The 19451-nt window shown below is 35.7% G+C and overlaps 1 protein-coding gene across 1 annotated transcript in view; it reads left to right on the top strand.

The window, feature by feature from the left end:
* The first annotated feature begins 4301 nt into the window (after positions 1–4301).
* The window catches only part of MMRN1 (multimerin 1), a 65918-nt gene continuing 50768 nt past the window's right edge, over positions 4302–19451 (top strand). Inside the window, exon 1 of the mRNA XM_043572186.1 lies at positions 4302–4990. Within this exon, the coding sequence (XP_043428121.1) occupies positions 4416–4990 (575 nt within the window). The 5' untranslated portion in view covers positions 4302–4415. The remainder of the gene's footprint in view (positions 4991–19451) is intronic.

The following is a 19451-nucleotide window of genomic DNA, read 5'->3' as shown; positions in this document are numbered from 1 at the left end:
ACTAGGATGATTTTACAAACTATCAATATACATTCACTAATAAGGGATATTTTGTCTTGCCTTATCAATGTATTCTTAATGTTCTTAATTTTAAAATTAAAAATTTAACATTAAGACAAGCTATGTTGTATTTTTGTTTCCTGAGAAACTAATATGCTTCTCTCACTTAATATTAAGAATTACATAATTCACTATACTTCCATATTCTCTTTCCTACCAGCCCACTAAGACCTAAATTTTGTTCTTAATTTTAATTTGTTTGATACCTTGGTTTTTTCTTTGGCAATCCTACTGCTTAGTGATCCTTATTACATAGCTGTTAGTCTTTGCTTTGATTATGGCTTCAAAATAAACTATCTAAAATGTATTTTGAAAACAGGTGAGTTTAAAACAGTGGGCTTCCTAAAATTTATTTAGGAAAGATTTACAAGAGACAATCTGGTTGAAGGGATGGATATTCTAGGAGACTTCTGAAGCTGTATTCAGTAAGTATATTATGTTTATTTAGATTGTGTGTGTGTGTGTGTGTGTGTGTGTATGGCTATGAGTTGGAATATACTCACTACATTCACAGTTTCAACCACTCATTTGTTTATTCAACAAATATTTATTGAATGCCCACCAAACACTGTTCTGGATGCTGAGGATATAGCAGTCTTCTGCTGTCCTGGAGGTTCCATTTAACAAATGAAAGAAAATTATTATTGGGCTGTCAAAAATAAGACACTGTCATCCCTTACAATATTGTATAGAAATTGAAGAAGGCACCCAACCAAAGAGAAAAAAAAATCAGAAAAGATTACACTAAAAGCAAACTTATAAAATACAAATCTTCCCCTCTAATTCCATAAATTCAAACTAATAGAAATCATTAAATTATTAGTGTGCCTCAACGTATGTTTTAGCTGTGAGATAAAGCAACAAGTAAGGAAGTTAAAAACCACTGAAAAAAATGAATTTAAGACAATATGACAATTCTTTTCTTTAAATTTCTGTGAATTTAGAAGTTATTAATTCTTTTTGGGAGTGTATTATTAGATGGTGGAAAGAATCAGAATAAGATATAAATATCTGTTCTGTCAATTAACAGAGTGTTACCCCTTGAAATTATTTAACTTCTTTGAACTTAATTTTTTATCAGCAAAATGAGGGTAGAATACTTACCTGGGAGAATTAAATAATATGCCAAATTTAACTGTTTGCTTTATCAAAATCTCACATAAATCTATTTTTCTCCTTCCCCTAGCCCTATTACTGTATGGTTATAATTCCCTTTGTCTATATATACATTCAACAGTTTTCCAATACTTTCAAGCAACATAAAATTGAAAAATGCTTAGAACTTTGTTTTCTGTAATTATTTTTTGACAGTGACAATTTATGGAGGAGGGTGATAATGAAATATTATTTTAAATGTTTTAAACTATTTTTAAAAATAAGAATTTCTCGTGTTAAGAGGAAATAAAGAAGGTGCTAAGAAATCCTACTAATCTAGTGGAAGTTATTCTACACAGATAATACTTTCACAGTCATAAATGTGGCTTTAAATAATAGATAGCACCATCTATAAACAATGAAATCCTTAATCTAAGATTCTCTTTTAACTCATATGTTTATTTCAACTTATTAATCTTTTTTTTCTAGTGATTAGAAAATTGATTCATGCATATTATAAGGGAAAAATACAATGAATCCATTATCTCATTACCTAGAGAGAACTCATTTTGAGATATGTAATTCAATCCTATGTTTATGATACAATGAAAAATGACATAAAAACCTCCTGATAGCACATAATATGATGAGTTTCTTAGTTTCTTTCTTATAAAACTACTTAAAGTGAATAAATGGTAATAGGGTAAACCATAATATAAACAATCTAGTGGGCAATGAAGGGTGTAGCACAATGATGGGATATATGTATATAAAACTCTGATGGTATAGTTTAATCCACAGATAGTATTTCAAGTAACTAGAAGAATGGATGGAGTAGCCTTTAGGCAGCAATCACAGGAATATTATTTTTCTTAATTGTTATTTGATAAGTATTAACAAGTCTTAGAAAGCAAAATTTGAGGTTAGGCCTCTGACAGTTTCTGGAGTACAGATATTTTATGTCTCCAATTAAGGGATGATCCATACATCTAAAACCTTCAAATGAGCTTGGGATTCTCTGGGGGGTTACATCAAAAGATGCCTTGGTGAACTGATAATGAGATACAGAACCTTTAGCTTTTTGATCACAAGGTCATTTGTAAGCTAGGATGGGGGTAACCAAAAGTCGTTATTGGTCAATACCTTACAAGAGCAAAATGAATTGCTTAGCTCAGTTCAGTTTTTATTACCATTTGAGAGCTATTTGTTACCAGTTATAGATCCAGTGAGTGACCCTTTACCACTAAAGTTCACTTGTCCTGAACAGGATCAAGATGTTTTTCACAAATCATAGAAAGAAACTAATCTATGTGTGCCATTATTCTGGTTGTTTCTTATACTTTCAGGAAAGTCTGTTCATCTACTTTTACTAAATCTAAGAAAATGGATTTAAAATTTTACACTATAAGAAAAATTTTACTTGGGCTTTTCAGAATTACTAGTCTGCTCTAAGCCCCAGGTAGTTTGTATATTTTACAGATAAAGATGCTGTAATGTCTTTTTTTTAGTACTCAAAACCATGTTTGTTTTGTGAAAATTATGCAGTTTCATTGCTCTGTTTAGTGATGAATTGCTGTCTGGATTGTCTGTGCTGCACCTATTTTCTCTTTTACTAATGCAAGGCTTGTGGGATTATTCTGTGGTATATCTAAGAAACAGATGCTTTGTACTTCATAGCAAAGTTAGAGTTGATACTGATTACTTACTATGTGTCTTAGTTTAAATAATCTCATATTATATATGTCTAATATGTTAATATACTTGCAGAAGTGAGTGACAAAAATTAAGGGGAAAAAAAGTATTAAGGCCAAGTAGGTAGTAGTTCAGAGCAAAATTAGACCTTCTTTCAAATCCTGGTGTTCTGTATCCAGGATTTGGGACAGTAGTGTGCATCTACAATACTACATAACCCAACAGGCACAAGGTTTCTGGTTATCCAATTGTGAAAGAAAAATAATTCTATGGCTGAATATTCAGCAAGAACATAATGCCTGGCACAAAAATTGGCAGAAAGATTAATTACACATATATCTGGCCTTCAGATAATAGAATAAACCATAAGCAAATAGAGAGCCAAGAATATTCTTGCTTTATAATCTCAGCACCTAAGAGGGCACCTTGCTGTGAAGCTGACTGAAGGTTTGGGTAATTACTGAAAGAATGAATGAATGGATGAACTGTTATATTATTTATATGTCCAATGGGTCTGCTGTGGAACTTTTTACAGATGAGAGAGCTTAACTGAAGCCTGAGAATCAGAGATTTACTGTAGTAATGAAATCATAAATCCCATGAAGCATTTCTACTAGGAAAACAGCCACACTAAATTAGACCAATTTAATTCTCTATTACCTGAAGCAAATATATTTTTGCACCACAGTCAAAGTAAAAAAAAAACATTATATATGATCCCATTTTAATTTATTTTTGTGTGACTTCACTGTTTCTTCATCCATTGTTATCCAAAATTTTGATTATTCATTCCAGTAACTGGTTCTGGTAGAAGTTTTGAGAGCAAAGTTTAAAGTGAGTTCCTTGTATATCTGTGTAATTCAATAATTTATACTTTTCTTTTTTGTTATTACTTATCCTCAAGAGTGACTTCAAGTAATGCTTTGGCTGAAGCATATTTATAAGAATAGGGGTATTTATATTATTTTTTTCATAATTCAGCCTCTGATGTGTAAAAGGGCAGAGACCCTGTTAGTGAGTTTGTGTTTGTGTATATGCATGGATATAAGCACTTGAACAAAATGTGATTCTCTGGATGGGGCACAGTGGAAAAGAAGTGTCACAATTTTTTTTCTCAATGTCCTTGTGTAGTAGAACAAAATGTTAAGTTCCTTGATTCAGCCTATCCAAACAAAATTCCATGCTGCCCATGATCATTGTAAAATTCCTCTTCAGTATCAGCAACAGACGAAACATAAGTGGACCTAGGAAAGGAAATTTACTTCATGTTTTTCTCATGGGTTTTCCTGATAATAATTGCCTGTGTTTTCCCATTTACCCTTAGCTTCGTCAGACACCCTTCACCACCTCCATAGACACATCCTACAGAGATCACGGATCACACAAAATCTACAGAAACAGGAAATCAAACTTCCTGAGTCCACTACAAAACACAGAAACCTATTTCCTCTACATATCTCAAATTGGCAAAGCTCTGAAAGTGGATTCAGTGTGGAGCGGCTGTTGAAAAGACTAGAAGGACTGTGTCTCCTAATTTCACCTGAGCTTTCTTCCTTCAGACTACTGAGATGAAGGGAGCAGGGCTATTTGTCCTGCTTTCGAGTTTATGGATTGGGGGCTTTGGTCTTACCAACACCACGTATACTTGGACTCCATCAGAGGATGCAAGCTCCCAGGAGAATATGGCCTCTGCTACAATTCCTCTAAATAAAGTGCTGCCAATCCCTCAGATCACGTCTGCTGAGATAGCCACAATTCCTGAGACAAGAACCTCTGAAGATAGTCTTCTAAAATCAACAGTGCCTCCCTCAGAGACAGGCACACCTCCTAAGGGTGTAAGAAACCAAACTCTCACACCCACAGGGAAGACAGAAGGGGTGCTGAAGTTACAGACGCTTGCTCTCCCAACCAAACCTAGCCTCAAGTTCAGTCCAAGAGCAGAGTCAGTGGTCCTTTCCAACTCTACACTGAAATTTCTTCAGAGCTTTGCCAGAAAGTCGAACCAACAGGCAATCTCTCCCGACTCGGTTGCAGGCGGTGTGGGAAATCGATCCCCACGGGAAACGTACCTCAGCAGAGGTGACAGCAGTGGAAGCCAGAAAACCAACAATCAAAAATCAAGCTTTGAAACAACTAGAGGAAAGTAAGAAACATTTTCTTTTTTTTTCTTCTCCCTAACTATAAAGTCCACTGTCTCACTGTCAGAAAACGTTTTCATGGTCAAGATAAAATTCAATCACATTCCAATTAGATAAGGTAAATCAAGCATTACTTTATGTAATGGAGAAAAGATGAACAAAAAAAATGCAGCAATTTTGTTTTAATTGAAGTGATCAAAGTCACTTATAAAGGGGCTTTTACTGGAGTTATTCACTAACAGTGTAACTCCAGTGACTGTTAGTTGTTATTGTTAATTCAACTCAAGGGTATGTTGGTGGTGCTCAGAACTACACCCATGACATGAAAGAAAAAAGAACAATACAGTTGGGATGTGAACAGAACAGAACTTCATCCCATGGATTTTCCAGTGAAAATTATCTTAAATTATTCCTAGAGAAAAGTATCCACTGTACTTCGAGATTCTACAGCTCAGGGTCCTAGAAAGCCTGAGGCTTTCTTTTGCTAATCCTTTCCATCAAGGTCAAACCTTCTTACTCCTTATGTTATGTAATTGATAATGGTAGTAGAGTAAAGAAAACAGTTCCATCCCTTATGGACACAATGCTGATGCAAAGAAGCCTTGATAATGTCTTCCATATTTTCATTTGATCAGCAAATAATAATAGCAAACACTTTATGACATTTGTTCCTACTGTACTGCTCTGAGTGAATACACACACACACACACACACACACACATATATATATCCTATCATTGAATCACTACCATAACTCCATGAAGAAGATTCTGTTATTTTTTTCTTTCCAGAGAAGTTAAAAAATTTAACCAAGGTCACCTAAAAGTAAATCTTAGGGCAAAGATTCAAACCCTGGTTGGGTGGCTGCAGCGACATGGCCATCTACCCCTACATGATACTTCTTCAGCCAGTGCAGTCTGTTCTCCTAAGTGGGTAAATGAGAGTGACCAGTTTATATCCATGCCTATGAGCATTTAGAGGCTATCCTTTGCTTCCAGAATAAAGCCCAGATCCTTACTCAGTTGGTCATATAATGCCATCCTTGATCTGGCTTCTGCCTACCTCCCCAGCCTCATCTTCTGTGACTTCCTGGCCAGTAAAATTTGTAGCTCTTGGGTCCACAATATGCTGTTTCCTAAACCTGTCTTTGTTCCCTGATTGTCCCTTTGGATAACATCTTCTTCTTTTCTCACCATCTATTTCCTTTACCCCCAATAGTAATAGCCCTCTCAGGGCTTCTCAGGAAGCCCTCTCAGGCTGGTAGGTGGCCCTTCTAACTTTGAGAGAGCTCTCCTTGAATTCTTCTATCACTGCACTTATAATAGTATATTACAATTAGAGTGAACTTTGCAATCTCCTTTCTTACAGAGATGTATTTTGAGTGCTGGCAAAGTCTCTGACTTATAATAGGTACACAATAAATATTTAAAACTGAATGTAAAATTTATAGATTAATATGTGAATATAAAGAAGAATCTTTCCCAAAGACATATTCTTATTTCTCTATGATGAAATCTGGCTGATTCATTTTAGGTTTTTGTTGTTATTGTGTTTGGGTTTTTTGTTTGTTTGTTTGTTTGTTTGTTTTTTCCTTACTGCTCTTGCAATTTTATAGTGATTCTAAGTAAAAGGAATACCACCTCTTTCTACAGGATTTTTATGGCATATTTTTGTCTCATTTTGTACTTCCTCTTGTCCTAGTGCTGTAGAAACTCCTGGGTACACCAAAGCTGTGGTTTCCTATCTGGCAGAGTGGTTGTTGGTCAGTGACCAAGCACTTTGAAATAGGCAGGATAAAAAGAAGAAATTAGAATTAACATATTTGTGCATTGAGCAAATATTTGCTGAGAACGTAAACTGTACTCAGCAGTGTGCTTGTGCTGAGGGTAAAATAGTGAACGAAACCTCCCACCTGTTCTGCCCCCACGGAGTCTCCAGTTCAGTGGAAAGGACATGGGGAGGTAAAACAGTGAATCACAAATGCTGATGGAGAATCCAAATGGTGATAAACATTCTAAATGAAGCCTTTGAGAATATGTAACAGAGTGAATGGACTACTCTGAAGGCCAGTAAGCCATCCCTGAAAGGAGGATATTAGGTGAAATTGAAATGAGGTATTGATAGACATCGATTGCCTACTTACCATCTCCCACAATTCCAGCTCCTGCACACACGTGCATGAATCTTCACCATCTCAGTAAATGCTTTGTTCCATAACTAGAAACCCTTGATACCTCCTTGACATCTTTCTTTCCCTCCTAGCTTTTATCTAACCTATCACAAAGTCTTCCTAGTACTCCCTCCAGTATATCTAAATCCCTCTCTACCTTTACTACACCATCCTTTGCTAGCAACCATTATCTACCCCCAGACTGCTACCTTGTCCACATGTTACCTCTCTCACCTCCTGTAATCCATGTCCCACACAAGTGAGGGTCCTGTAACTTTTTAAAAAATAAATTTGACTAAATAAAATGTTAAAAAAAGGGGGGGTGGCGCCTGGGTGGCTCAGTCGGTTAAGCGTCCGACTTCAGCTCAGGTCACGATCTCGCGGTCCGTGAGTTCGAGCCCTGCGTCGGGCTCTAGGCTGATGGCTCAGAGCCTGGAGCCTGCTTCCGATTCTGTGTCTCCCTCTCTCTCTGCCCCTTCCCTGTTCATGCTCTGTCTCTCTCTGTCTCAAAAATAAATAAAACGTTAAAATAAATAAATAAATAAATAAATAAATTTGACATGTCATTGTGTATATTTAAGGTGTTTAAACTTTTAAATTGGGTTAATGCCTTTCATTTGATGTAAGACTTCATCTTTTTGACACATTATTTTACATAGTAATAAGAAAGAATAGTATGACATTATTTCTTAGAATGTTTAGGTTTATTTATCATATATATATATGTCATATATATGTCATATATATATATATGTAACATATATATGTCCTATATATATATATATATTTTTTTTTTTTGCATACTGAAAATGAAAATGTAAGTGAAATTGGTTAAGGTATTTCCAAGGCAATGGCAAAAACCACTGTCTTACAATAGTGACTGAATGATACCATTGCTTTTATTTTATTTTATTATTTTATTGTTTTTTTTATTTTAGAGAGTGGGCAGAAGGAAAGAGAGGGAGAGAGAGAATCTTAAGTAGGCCCCATATGCTCAGTGTAGAGCCTGATGAGTGGCTTAATCCCATGACCCTGGGATCATGACCTGAGCTGAAAGCAAGAGCTGGATGCTCAACTGACTGAGCCACCCAGGTGCCCCATGACTTTAAAATATATTCTTGATTTCAGAGATACTGTCTTAAAATCTGTGATATTTAGCATTTTGCTCACATGCTGAAGATTACTCAGTAGCTTTCCATTCCGTTTAGAATAAACTCCTAAATCCTCACCATGGCCCACAAGGTCTTGCTTGATACTCCCCCTATCTCTATGATCTCATCTTTCAGCACACTCCAAGTTCATTCAACATCATTTCTTCCAGTCACGTTGGCCTTCTGTGTGGGTACTGAACTTCTCAAGTCAATTTGCATCTCAAGGAAACTTCCTGTTTGCTTGTGCTAGAATGCTCTCCTTTCAGTATAGAAAGATTTTTTTTCCTCCTGCAACTTCATCTTTAATGTCCCTCCTCAATGAGAACTCTGATTATCTGGTATAAATTTACCATCCTTATTTTTTCACCCTTATTTTTTTTCATGGCATTTACCTGAAATGACTTGGTGAATTTCTGTAGGCAGTTATGTATCCTCTATCTTTTCATAAAAGAACATGCATCCCATGAAAATAGAAAACTTTGCTTTTCTTATTTACTATTGTATTTACTGCCCACAACAGTGCCAGGCACCTAGAAAGAGAGCTCAACAAAACTCTGTGCAATAGCTAATGATTGAATGGATTTTGAGTGAAGGGCAGAGATTAAGACTAGAGATATAAATCTGGAAAATATAGAAATATGGACACTTGACTGAGGAGAGTTTTTTTGTTTTTGTTTGTTTGCTTTTGGGTGTTTTTGTTTGTTTTATTGAAAGGGAGGAGAGAATAAAGCAGAAACCAGGGCTAGTCAGAGAGTTTTCTACATTTTTTGTTTGTTATTTTATCTTATTTTGTATACATAATGGTCATAAATATGGTAAAATGTTAATGAAAGGTGGCATACAGGAAAAAAAAGTTGAATACTGAACAAGAGGAACATTTTATTTGCTGAGTTTAATGACGTGTCTTTTAGAACTTTATTCTTTTTATATAAGCTATGTAATTTGCTCGATGTACAAATAGGTAGCTTACTTTAAATGAATTATGATTTCTAATATAATGTCTAAAATGGTAAGTTCTACAAATCTTTCTCTAGACCACTTGTAAATAAAAATTTTAAACACCACACTTTAAAAAGTGATGTTTAAAATTACAAAAACTAACCATTAAATTAATTCTATCATAATATGCATCTTTCTGCTTATTTCTTTGAATTACGAGTAGGTTCTGGATATGAAAAGTCTGATCAATTAAATTTGTATGTTGACTCAGTTCATTGAGACTGCTATACCAAAATAACACAGACTGGGTGGTTTATAAACAACAGAAATTTACTTCTCATAGTTCTGAAAACTGGGCGTCTGAGATCAGGTTGCCAGCACGAGCAAGTGAGAGCCCTTTTCTGGGTTTCCAGATTTCGATTTTGGGCCTCTTTAATAAGGGCAATAATCCCATCAAGAGGACACTGTCATCGCCCAACGGCCCCAGTCCCAATATTATCATATTGGGCATTTGGATTTCAACATATAAATTTGAGGGAGACACAAACATTCAATCTATGTCTTGTGAATTTTGCAAACTTATTATCCAACCTAACAGCATCCAAAGGAAATTATTCTCACAAGCTGTAAAATTCTCAAGAGAAACACACCATATGTTAAAGAATATTTTTTAAAGTTCCTTGGGAAATTAATGCATCTCCTAGATTACTGCCAGTGAAAACTGATACTCAATATATTCTTTGTCTTAATTTTTTCTAATTAATCATCTCCTTTTTATCATTTCTTTGATATTTTCCTCACTAAATTACTACTGAATATATAAATACATATCGAATTATACATGCTGGAATTTAACAACTGCTTATATAGTCTAGGTGATTAAATGAGAAATTTTTGTATTTTCACACATTTTAGTTTTTTCAGTATGAAAATATTATTTTAAACATTATTTAAGAGGAAATGCTACAAGAGTCCTTTTACAAAAGCAACTGGATTAAGTATGGAATAAAGCATCATAGCTTCTGTTTGCCTGCCTTTTCTGAGGCCTTCTGGTGTGCACACTGGGAGAGCCTGACACCTACTGGAATAGAAACAGCTGACAATGTCCCTGAATGGCCTGAAGTCGCAGTGTGGGGAAAAGAAACAAAAAATAAAATAAAATGAGATAAAATAAAACAAATTTATGAAAAAAGGTTATATTTAAGTACTTTTAAGAATTGTTACTTATATATGTATATATGTTGTACATTTCTAATTCAATGCATCTCTTAAAAATTTACTATCATTAGCTTTCAAAGTTAAAAAGTAGGTTGGATCAAAGAGCAAACTCCATATACAGTCCCTGGAATGGGGACATATTCAGTTCATTCTCCTACAATTTTACACTGAAAATATTGTATATATACAATAATTCGTGACTCCGAGACCCTGTACCATAATCTATCATCAAAAACTCAATTATATTTATCGTAATGTGTCCACTGTGGAAGGCAAACTGATGATGCCTGACAAAAGGCTCTAATTGCAAACATTGGCATATAAAGAAAAGTTTCTTTTGGGGCGCCTGGGTGGCTCAGTCGGTTGGGCGGCCGACTTCGGCTCAGGTCATGATCTCACGGTCCGTGAGTTCAAGCCCCGCATTGGGCTCTGTGCTGACGGCTCCGAGCCTGGAGCCTGCTTCGGATTCTGTGTCTCCCTCTCTCTCTGGCCCTCCCCCGTTCATGCGCTGTCTCTCTCTGTCTCAAAAATAAATAAACGTTAAAAAAATTTTTTTTTAAAAAGAAAAGTTTCTTTTTAAAACCTAAATTAACCAGAAAATTAAAGTATCAGAATATCAGAAATTCCCCATGATCTGAGCTTTGTATGATTGCCTTTCAAAATTTGTTTTACATGATATTTTAATAAAACTAATACTTCTATCCAAGTTTAAATATTATGTAGAATTTTGAAAAAGATGGACTATATAAAGGTACTTCCACTAAAATAAAATGAATCACAAACATAAATTTTGTTTGTTTGAACATAAGTTATTTTCTTAAGGAGATTAGTATCTAGATGAACTTACCTTTGGACTAATAGCCAAAACTAAATACAAAAGTTTAATGATTTATTCGTGTGTGTTTTACATATAAAGAATCTTTTTACTAAATCTAAATATTTACCTTCAATTTCTATTATTTCTTCTTTCATATTGTGTACATTTCCTTTGGAGAACTTTCTCATTGATGACTGGTGTTCTCATGTAAATTCTAGCCTCTCATATTAATAATCTCATAATGGTGTTCTTGTTATAGTTCGATTAAAAAAAATAAAGACTTAATAACATTTGGGAAGTATTTATGTTATAATTTTTAAGACTGTAGAAACATTTTGAACAGATATATATCTATATATATATCTATATATCAGTATATATAGATATATAATCTACTAATAGATATCAGTATATATAGATACATAATCTAAGAGCTAAGCTTCATCATATGAAATGGATATAAATGATGATGACAATGTTCTGTAATGGCTTTCTGGAAATTATTTTGACCCGGTATACATACGTAATTATATATACAGATATATACATATACATATATATATACATATACATATATATATAATTGTGACTAAGATAAATTTATCAGGTCATTAAAGAAGTGAAAAAGGAGCCATGTATCTCTATACAAGGCAAAATTGGAAGATATATAAATATATAAATAGATATACAGATATCTATTCCCTTCATAAAAAAATCCTACTAACTCTCTGACTCATTTAATCAGCAGCAGCAGCAAGGGTTAATTCATTTGGTCTCACAACCATCTTGTAAGATAGGTAATATTATTATACTTATTGTATATATGAAGAAGCCACATTTCATGAACAAGGTAATGGCTAATAGTTGTAGAGTCAAAATGTATAAGGAGGCAGTCTGGCTTCAGCATAAGTCAGCAATTACATAACATGCCTCTCTATTCAGGAAAAATTTTTCTTTATTATTTTGTTTCATTATGTAGGTATCCCAGCCCCTGCTCTTCCCCTTCCACTTCCTTCAGGGAAAACACAGAAACAAAACTCTGGACACAGAAATGCAATCTCTTTCAGGACACCTGGGTGGCTTAGTCAATTAAGCGTCTGACTCTGGAATTTGGTCAGGTCATGATCCTGCTGTTTGTGGGGTCGAGCCCAGCATCTGGCTCCATACTGACAGCACGAAGAGTCTGCTTGGGACTCTGCCCTCTCTCTCTCTGCCCACCCCCCCTCTCTAAAAATAGTACATAAACTTAAAAAAAAAAAAAGGAAATTCAATATTCTCTTCCTTTGCCTGCATTTGTGGAGTAAAAGAGAATGAAAATCTGTTCAGGAGGTCACCCTTCATCGTCAGAAATGACCATCCAAATCTGACTTACAGAGGTGGGAAAAGCATGTGTTTATGATGGCTGTGAAGCTGAGAGAAATGCTTTCTTTCCCTTCTCTTCCCTTTTCATCCATTCATATTGTAGCATGTGACAGAATCCCCTTCCTTTTTAAGGCTGAATAATATTCCATTGTAGATAGACAGATGATAGATAGATACATATATACTACATTTTGTTTTTCCATTCATCTGTCTGTAGGCCCTTTGATTGTTTCTACCTTTTGGCTATTGTTATTCATGATATTTTAACGATGTTCTTAAATTAGGAGAGTGCGCTAGGGAGAACATTTTCCCTGACTAGTGGTCTTATCTGAAATCTGTCTTCTTCTTACAAACTTAGAAACACATATTTATCCTCTGGAACTTAGTAATTAGACTATTGAACTAAATAAGGCTTTATTTGATATTTCCCTCCCTAATTATTGACACCAAAAATTTTAGGCTTGTTAGGATATATTCTTGCCTTTAAAATAAATTCATTTTTACTAATTTATATGACAGAAAGAGATAGAAAGAGAAGGAGTTGACCACATATGTTATTGAGTGGAGAAATGAGCAGGTTGGATTTACAAAAGTAGCAAATACTTGCCATTAAAAACACGTGACTACTTTTGATATATTTAGAATATGTCTATCTCACTTATCACTGAATTTGGTGGGGATTTAATTGTTATGTATTTGAGGGGTTTAGTGTTGTTCAATGATGTACATAAATTCATAATTTTGCTGTTAGTAATGGTCACACTCAGTTCAGGTAGGTTTTTGTTGGGATGTATTTCCATACAATCAACATCCTATAATTAAAACAAACATGTTCTTCATAAGGTAAATCAGTGGCAGAATGAATTATTCTCTTGTGAAGATTAGTTAATATTTTTATCTATAAATTAAATCCCATGGGCAACTTAGCCCTTTCCCTGAAGCATTTATGAGTTCATTCATACATGTATATATTTTTATCATATGTAATTCTTAGCCATCTTTAGTCACAAGGTAAAGAATGATTCTCAAGTCAAGGGGGCATAGGTGGATGTTAGGTGAGGTGTGGGAAGCTGATATGAGAATTACAAAACAATCCTCTTTCTTTGAGAATGTTTTAATTTTCAGAGGTAGCCATGTCTGTCTTGCTTGGTTTCATTTTCCTCTTGTTCTTCTTTGAATTCCTAAATTCATCTCAATAAGGAGATGACAGAAAACAAAATCATAAAGGCCCCTCCGTTCAGAAAGTCTCCCCACACATAAATCTCCAACTTCTCAGAAAAAATTACATACCATTGGCAACTTTATGGTGGGGGCTTTATTGATGTCTCGTGAATATCCTCAGGACCTATTATTTTCATGCTATTGTGTCAACTCAAGCCACAGATTATCAGTATACAAGTTTAAGCATTCAACCTTTTATGAATAGGATGGAAAGCAATTTATTAACCTGAGTTTTAAAGAGTAGTATAAATGGACAATGTTAACTGGTAGATTGTTGTCTTTTATTTATTAAAGAAAACATTCTTTGTGGTCATTATTTAAATAAATCCTTTTTTGCTTCAGTCCACTCTTGGTTCAGGATAAGAATGGATATGATTGAGTCATGGTTTGGTCAGGATATGCTTCAAATGGCAAATCACGAGTCAATGAAAAAAAGTTTTTTTAATTTTATCTGTTTACTGGCTCCTTGAAAGACTATGTTTCTAAAAAATTCCAATCAGAAGTACAATAAATTGTTTATTTAGAATGTTTCTCTTAATTCTTTACCCACAAGATTTCAAGTTGTGTAAGTCAAACTAGAATCCTTTCTCTACCTTCTAGTCTGTGTGGTCTGCAAGCTAGGCTGGTGTTCATAAATAACCAAAGCTGCCTGCTTTTCCCTAGAAGAAACCTTTACCTATTAACTTGGAAAATCCAAAGAATTGGGGCACCTGGGTGGCTCAGTCTGTTGAGTGTCCGACTTCGGCTCAGGTTATGATCTCGCAGTTTGTGAGTTCAAGCCCTGCGTTGGGCTCTGTGCTGACAGCTCAGAGCCTGGAGCCTGTTTTGGATTCTGTGTCTCCTTCTCTCTCTGCCCCTTCCCCACTCATGCTCTGTCTCTCTCTGTCTCTCAAAAATGAATAAACTTTAAAAAAAAATTAAAAAGAAAAAAAAAAAAGAAAACCCAAAGAATCAATACAAGCTTTTTTCAGTACATGTTGCCGCACAAAAGAAACAGTGTTATTACCCTTAAAGAGAATCCCAAATGCAGTATTCTATTTGTAGGGTTACGACCCCATGGAAAGCTAAACACTTCAAAGTAACTGCTCTCCATCCACCATAATCAGTCTGGAAAGGTAAAAAGGACTTCTAGATTTAAGCAAAATGTTTGTCTGGGATCATTACTTTTGCCTTTATACTGCCTGTCACTATTTTATCTTGCTTAATTTTCTAGTTTTAAACTTATGTTTTCCAATAATTTTGTTTTAAAGTTTCAATTTACATTTTTAACATCCCTTAATAAGCTTATTTCATCAGTAGCATAAACCTAATTATGAGTCACACCAGGGGCTCTTTTGCTGTGGATAGTTCTTTCAGTTTATACTGGATCAAAGATTTCTGGGCCATGAGCAATCTGCTGGTCTGCTTTTTGCCTGCTCAACTCTTTTAGTCATGAGATTGTTTTACTATTTAGAAATTTAAAAGATCTCTGCAGGCAACGCTGTGATTTATCCTCATAAGCGATATCTATATCTATCATCTATTATCTAGGTATGTATCTACTACCTATCTATTATCTATCTACCATTTTTTTTTCCAAAGCCCGGAGTATGTATAGATGATGGTACTTTTTTCCTGCCTCATACACACAATCCTCAACCATCGTGCAGCCAGTGTTTATTTGACACACTATTTAACTGCTTCTGTTGAATTTAGTCATTCTCTATATTTAGGATAGTCAGTGGATTTGCATAAGAAATCTAACCACACATATTTTAGACCACTTGAGTTTCTGTTCATTTATGTTTTAATATTTTTCCCTCTGTACTTCAGTTTGGATGGTTTCCTGTGTTCTGCCTCCAAGTACATTGATGTTAATGTCTAGGGTCCCAATGTCTGTTAAACCCAATCTAGTTCATTTTTATTCATGTCTTGTGTATTTTTGTTCTATTTAATGGGTTTTTTGAGATTTGCAATGATTTATTCACTATGGTCATTTTGTCTTTTACAATCTCGAATAGGTTTAAATAGCTATTTTAGTCATTGGTTGCTAATTCAACATCTATGTCATCTCTGTTTTATTGTCTTTGTTCATTGGATTTTTACTCACGTATTGGTCCTAGATGCCTAGTTTTTGTTGTTGTTCATTTTTTTATGCTGGGCTGATATGTTATGAACAGATTTTGTTGTCTTCCATTAAAGAGCATTGACCTCTGTTCTGACATGGAGTTATTTATATCAAGGATTTTTTTCAAGGCTTTGTGAGAGTGTGCCTAGATTATCCTTACTCTCCTGGATGCAGTCTTTGTTAGGTTCAGACAAATGCTCAGATGTTTAATGAGAACTATTCTCTTTGGCTGGTCAGAATTCTCCACAACTGGGTGAAATCTGGAATCTCTGTTCAGCTCATGAAGCTTTCTAATAGTTCACTGGTGGCCTTGAAAAAAACTATGCTTTGCAAGCACTACGTGGTATTCAAGCCAAGATTTAAGAGAAACCCTATGTTGACTTTTAAAATGGCATCTCTGGGAGAAGAGGGGAAGATGGTGGCATAGCAGGACGCTGGGTTCACCTCCTCCTGCTGATTGTTTAGATTCCACCCACATCTGCCTAAATAACCCAGAAACCTGCCAGAAGTCTAGCAGAGGACTCTCTGGAGCCAAGCGTAGACAAGAGGCCCACAGAAGAGGGTAGGAAGGGCAGAGAGGCGCCGAAACTCCAAAGGGAACCAGTTCCCCTCACCGAACTTGCTTATACTGTGCAAACGCCCAATGCTGTACTTCTGTGGATCCATCCCTCCGACTGGCCTGCCTCCATCCTGATGCTGCAGGGCCCCTCCTGCAGGGGACACCGACAGCAAAGCGAGCTGAGTCTGCCCCTCTTGCCCCTGTGCACCTTGCAGATCCACCCCAGCTAATACGCCAGATCCCATTGAAGAAGCACCACAAGCCTGGCAGTGTGTAAGTAGCCCAGACAAGGACCACACCACTCCACAGTGAGTCCTGCCCCTGGGAGAGGGGAAGATAAGGTACACACCAGTCTGACTGTGGCCCCAGCGGTGGGCTGGAGGCAGACATCGGGTCTGGTTGTGGCCCCACTCACCAACACAAGTTACTCTGCACAGCACAGAGGAAGTGTCCTACAGTTTGGAGCCACCTCAGAGACTACCCAAAATGATGAAACGGAAGATTTCTCCTCAAAAGAATCTCCAGGAAGTAGCAACAGCTAACAAATTGATCAAAAATGATTTACAATATAACGGAACAAGAATTTACAATAATAGTCATAAAATTAATTGCTGGGCTTGAAAAAGCATAGAGGACAGCAGAGAATCTATTGCTACAGAGATCAAGGGACTAAGAACTAGTCATGAGGAGCTAAAAAATGCTATAAATGAGGTGAAAAATAAAATGGAGGTGGCCATAGACAGTTTGAAGAGGCAGAGGAGAGAATAGGTGAATTAGAAGATACAATTATAGAAAAAGAGGAAGCTAAGAAAAAGATAAAAAAAACCCAGGAGTATTAAGAGAACTAAATCCACAGAACTAACTGATGCAATCAAACAGAATGATATCTGTATCATAGGAATTTCAGAAGAAAAGACATAGAAAGGGGCTGAAGGTGTACTTCAACAAATCACAGCTGAGAACTTCCCTGATCTGGGGAAGGAAACAGGTATTGAAATCCAAGAGGCACAGAGAACTCCCTTCAGACGTAACTTAAATCAATCTTCTGTATGACATATCATAGTGAAACTGGCAAAATACAAGGATAAGGAGAAAATTCTGAAAGCAGCTAGGAACAAACACACTCTAACTTATAAAGGGAGACCCACAGACTAGTGGCAGACCTATCTACTGAAACTTGGCAGGCCAGAAAGGAATGGCAGATTTCCTCAATGTGATGAACAGAAAAAAATATGCAGCTGAGAATCCTTTATCCAGCAAGTCTGTCATTCAGAATAGAAGGAGAGATAAAGGTCTTCTCAAACAAACAAAAACTGAAGGAATTCATCACCACTAAACCAGCCCTACAAGAGATCCTAAGGAAGATTCTGTGAGTGACATGTTGAAAGGACCACAAAGTACCAGAGACATCACTACAAGCATGAAACCTACAGACATCACAATGACTCTAAACCCATATCTTTCTATAATCGCATTGAATGTCAATGGACTAAATGCTCCAACCAAGACATAGGGTATCAGAATGGATAAAAAAACAAGACCCGTCTATTTGGTGTCTACAAGAGACTCATTTTAGACCTGAGGACACCTTCAGATTGAAAGTGAGGGGATGGAGAACTATCTATCATGCGACTGGAAGTCAAAAGAAAGCTGGAGTAGCCATAGTTATAGCAAACTAGACTTTAAATTAAAGGCTGTAACAAGAGATGAAGAAGGGCATTATATAATAATTATAGGGTCTATACATCAGGAAGAGCTAACAATTATAAATGTCTATGTGTCAAATATGTGAGCCCCAAATACATAAAACAATCACAAACATAAGTAACCTTATTGATAAGAATGTGATAATTTGCAGGGGACTTTAATACCCCACTTACAACAATGGATAGATCATCTAGACACAGAATAAATAAACAAGGGCCCTGAATGATACATTGGATCAGATGGACTTGACAGATATATTTAGAACTCTGCATCCCAAAGTAACAGAATGTACTTTCTTCTCGAGTGCACATGGAACATTCTCCAAGATAGATCACATACTGGGTAACAAAACGGCCCTTCATAAGTATAAAATAATTGAGATCATACCATGCACATTCAGACCACAATGCTATGAAACTTGAAATCAGCCCCAGGAAAAAGTCTGGAAACCTTCAAAGGAGGTTAAAGAACACCCTATTAAAGAATGAATGGGTCAACCAGGCAATTAGAGAAGAAATTTAAAAATATATGAAACAAATGCAAATGAAAATACAACAATCCAAATGCTTTGGGAGGCAGTGAAGGCAGTCCTGAGAGGAAAATACATTGCAATCCAGGCCTATCTCAAGAAACAAGAAAAATCCCAAATACAAAATCTAACAGCACACCTAAAGGAACTAGAAGCAGAACAGCAAAGATAGCCTAAGCCCAGCAGAAGAAGAAAAATAATAAATATCAGAGCAGAAATAAACAATATAGAATCTAAAAAAACTGTAGAGCAGATCAACAAAACCAAGAGTTGGTTTTTTGAAAAAATAAACAAAATTGATAAACCTCTAGCCAGGCTTCTCAAAAAGAGAAGAGTGAAGACCGGAATAGATAAAATCATGAACGAAAATGGAATTGTTACAACCAATTCCTCAGAAATACAGGCAAATATCAGGGAATACTATGAAAGATTATATGCCAACAAACTGGACAACGTGGAAGGAATGGACAAATTCCTAAACATCCACACACTTCCAAAACCCAAACAGGAAGAAATAGGAAGTTTGAACAGACCCATAAACAGCAAAGAAATTGAATCAGTTATCAAAAAACTCCCAACAAATAAGAGTCCTGGCCCAGATGGCTTCCCAGGGGAATTCTACCAGATATTTAAAGCAGAGTTAATACCTATCTTTCTCAAGCTGTTCTAAAAATTAGAAAGGGAAG

The sequence above is a fragment of the Prionailurus bengalensis genome, chromosome B1, assembly GCF_016509475.1.
Source record: "Prionailurus bengalensis isolate Pbe53 chromosome B1, Fcat_Pben_1.1_paternal_pri, whole genome shotgun sequence".
NCBI classification, from domain to species: domain Eukaryota; kingdom Metazoa; phylum Chordata; class Mammalia; order Carnivora; family Felidae; genus Prionailurus; species Prionailurus bengalensis.
This window is presented reverse-complemented; position numbering and strand designations above follow the sequence as displayed.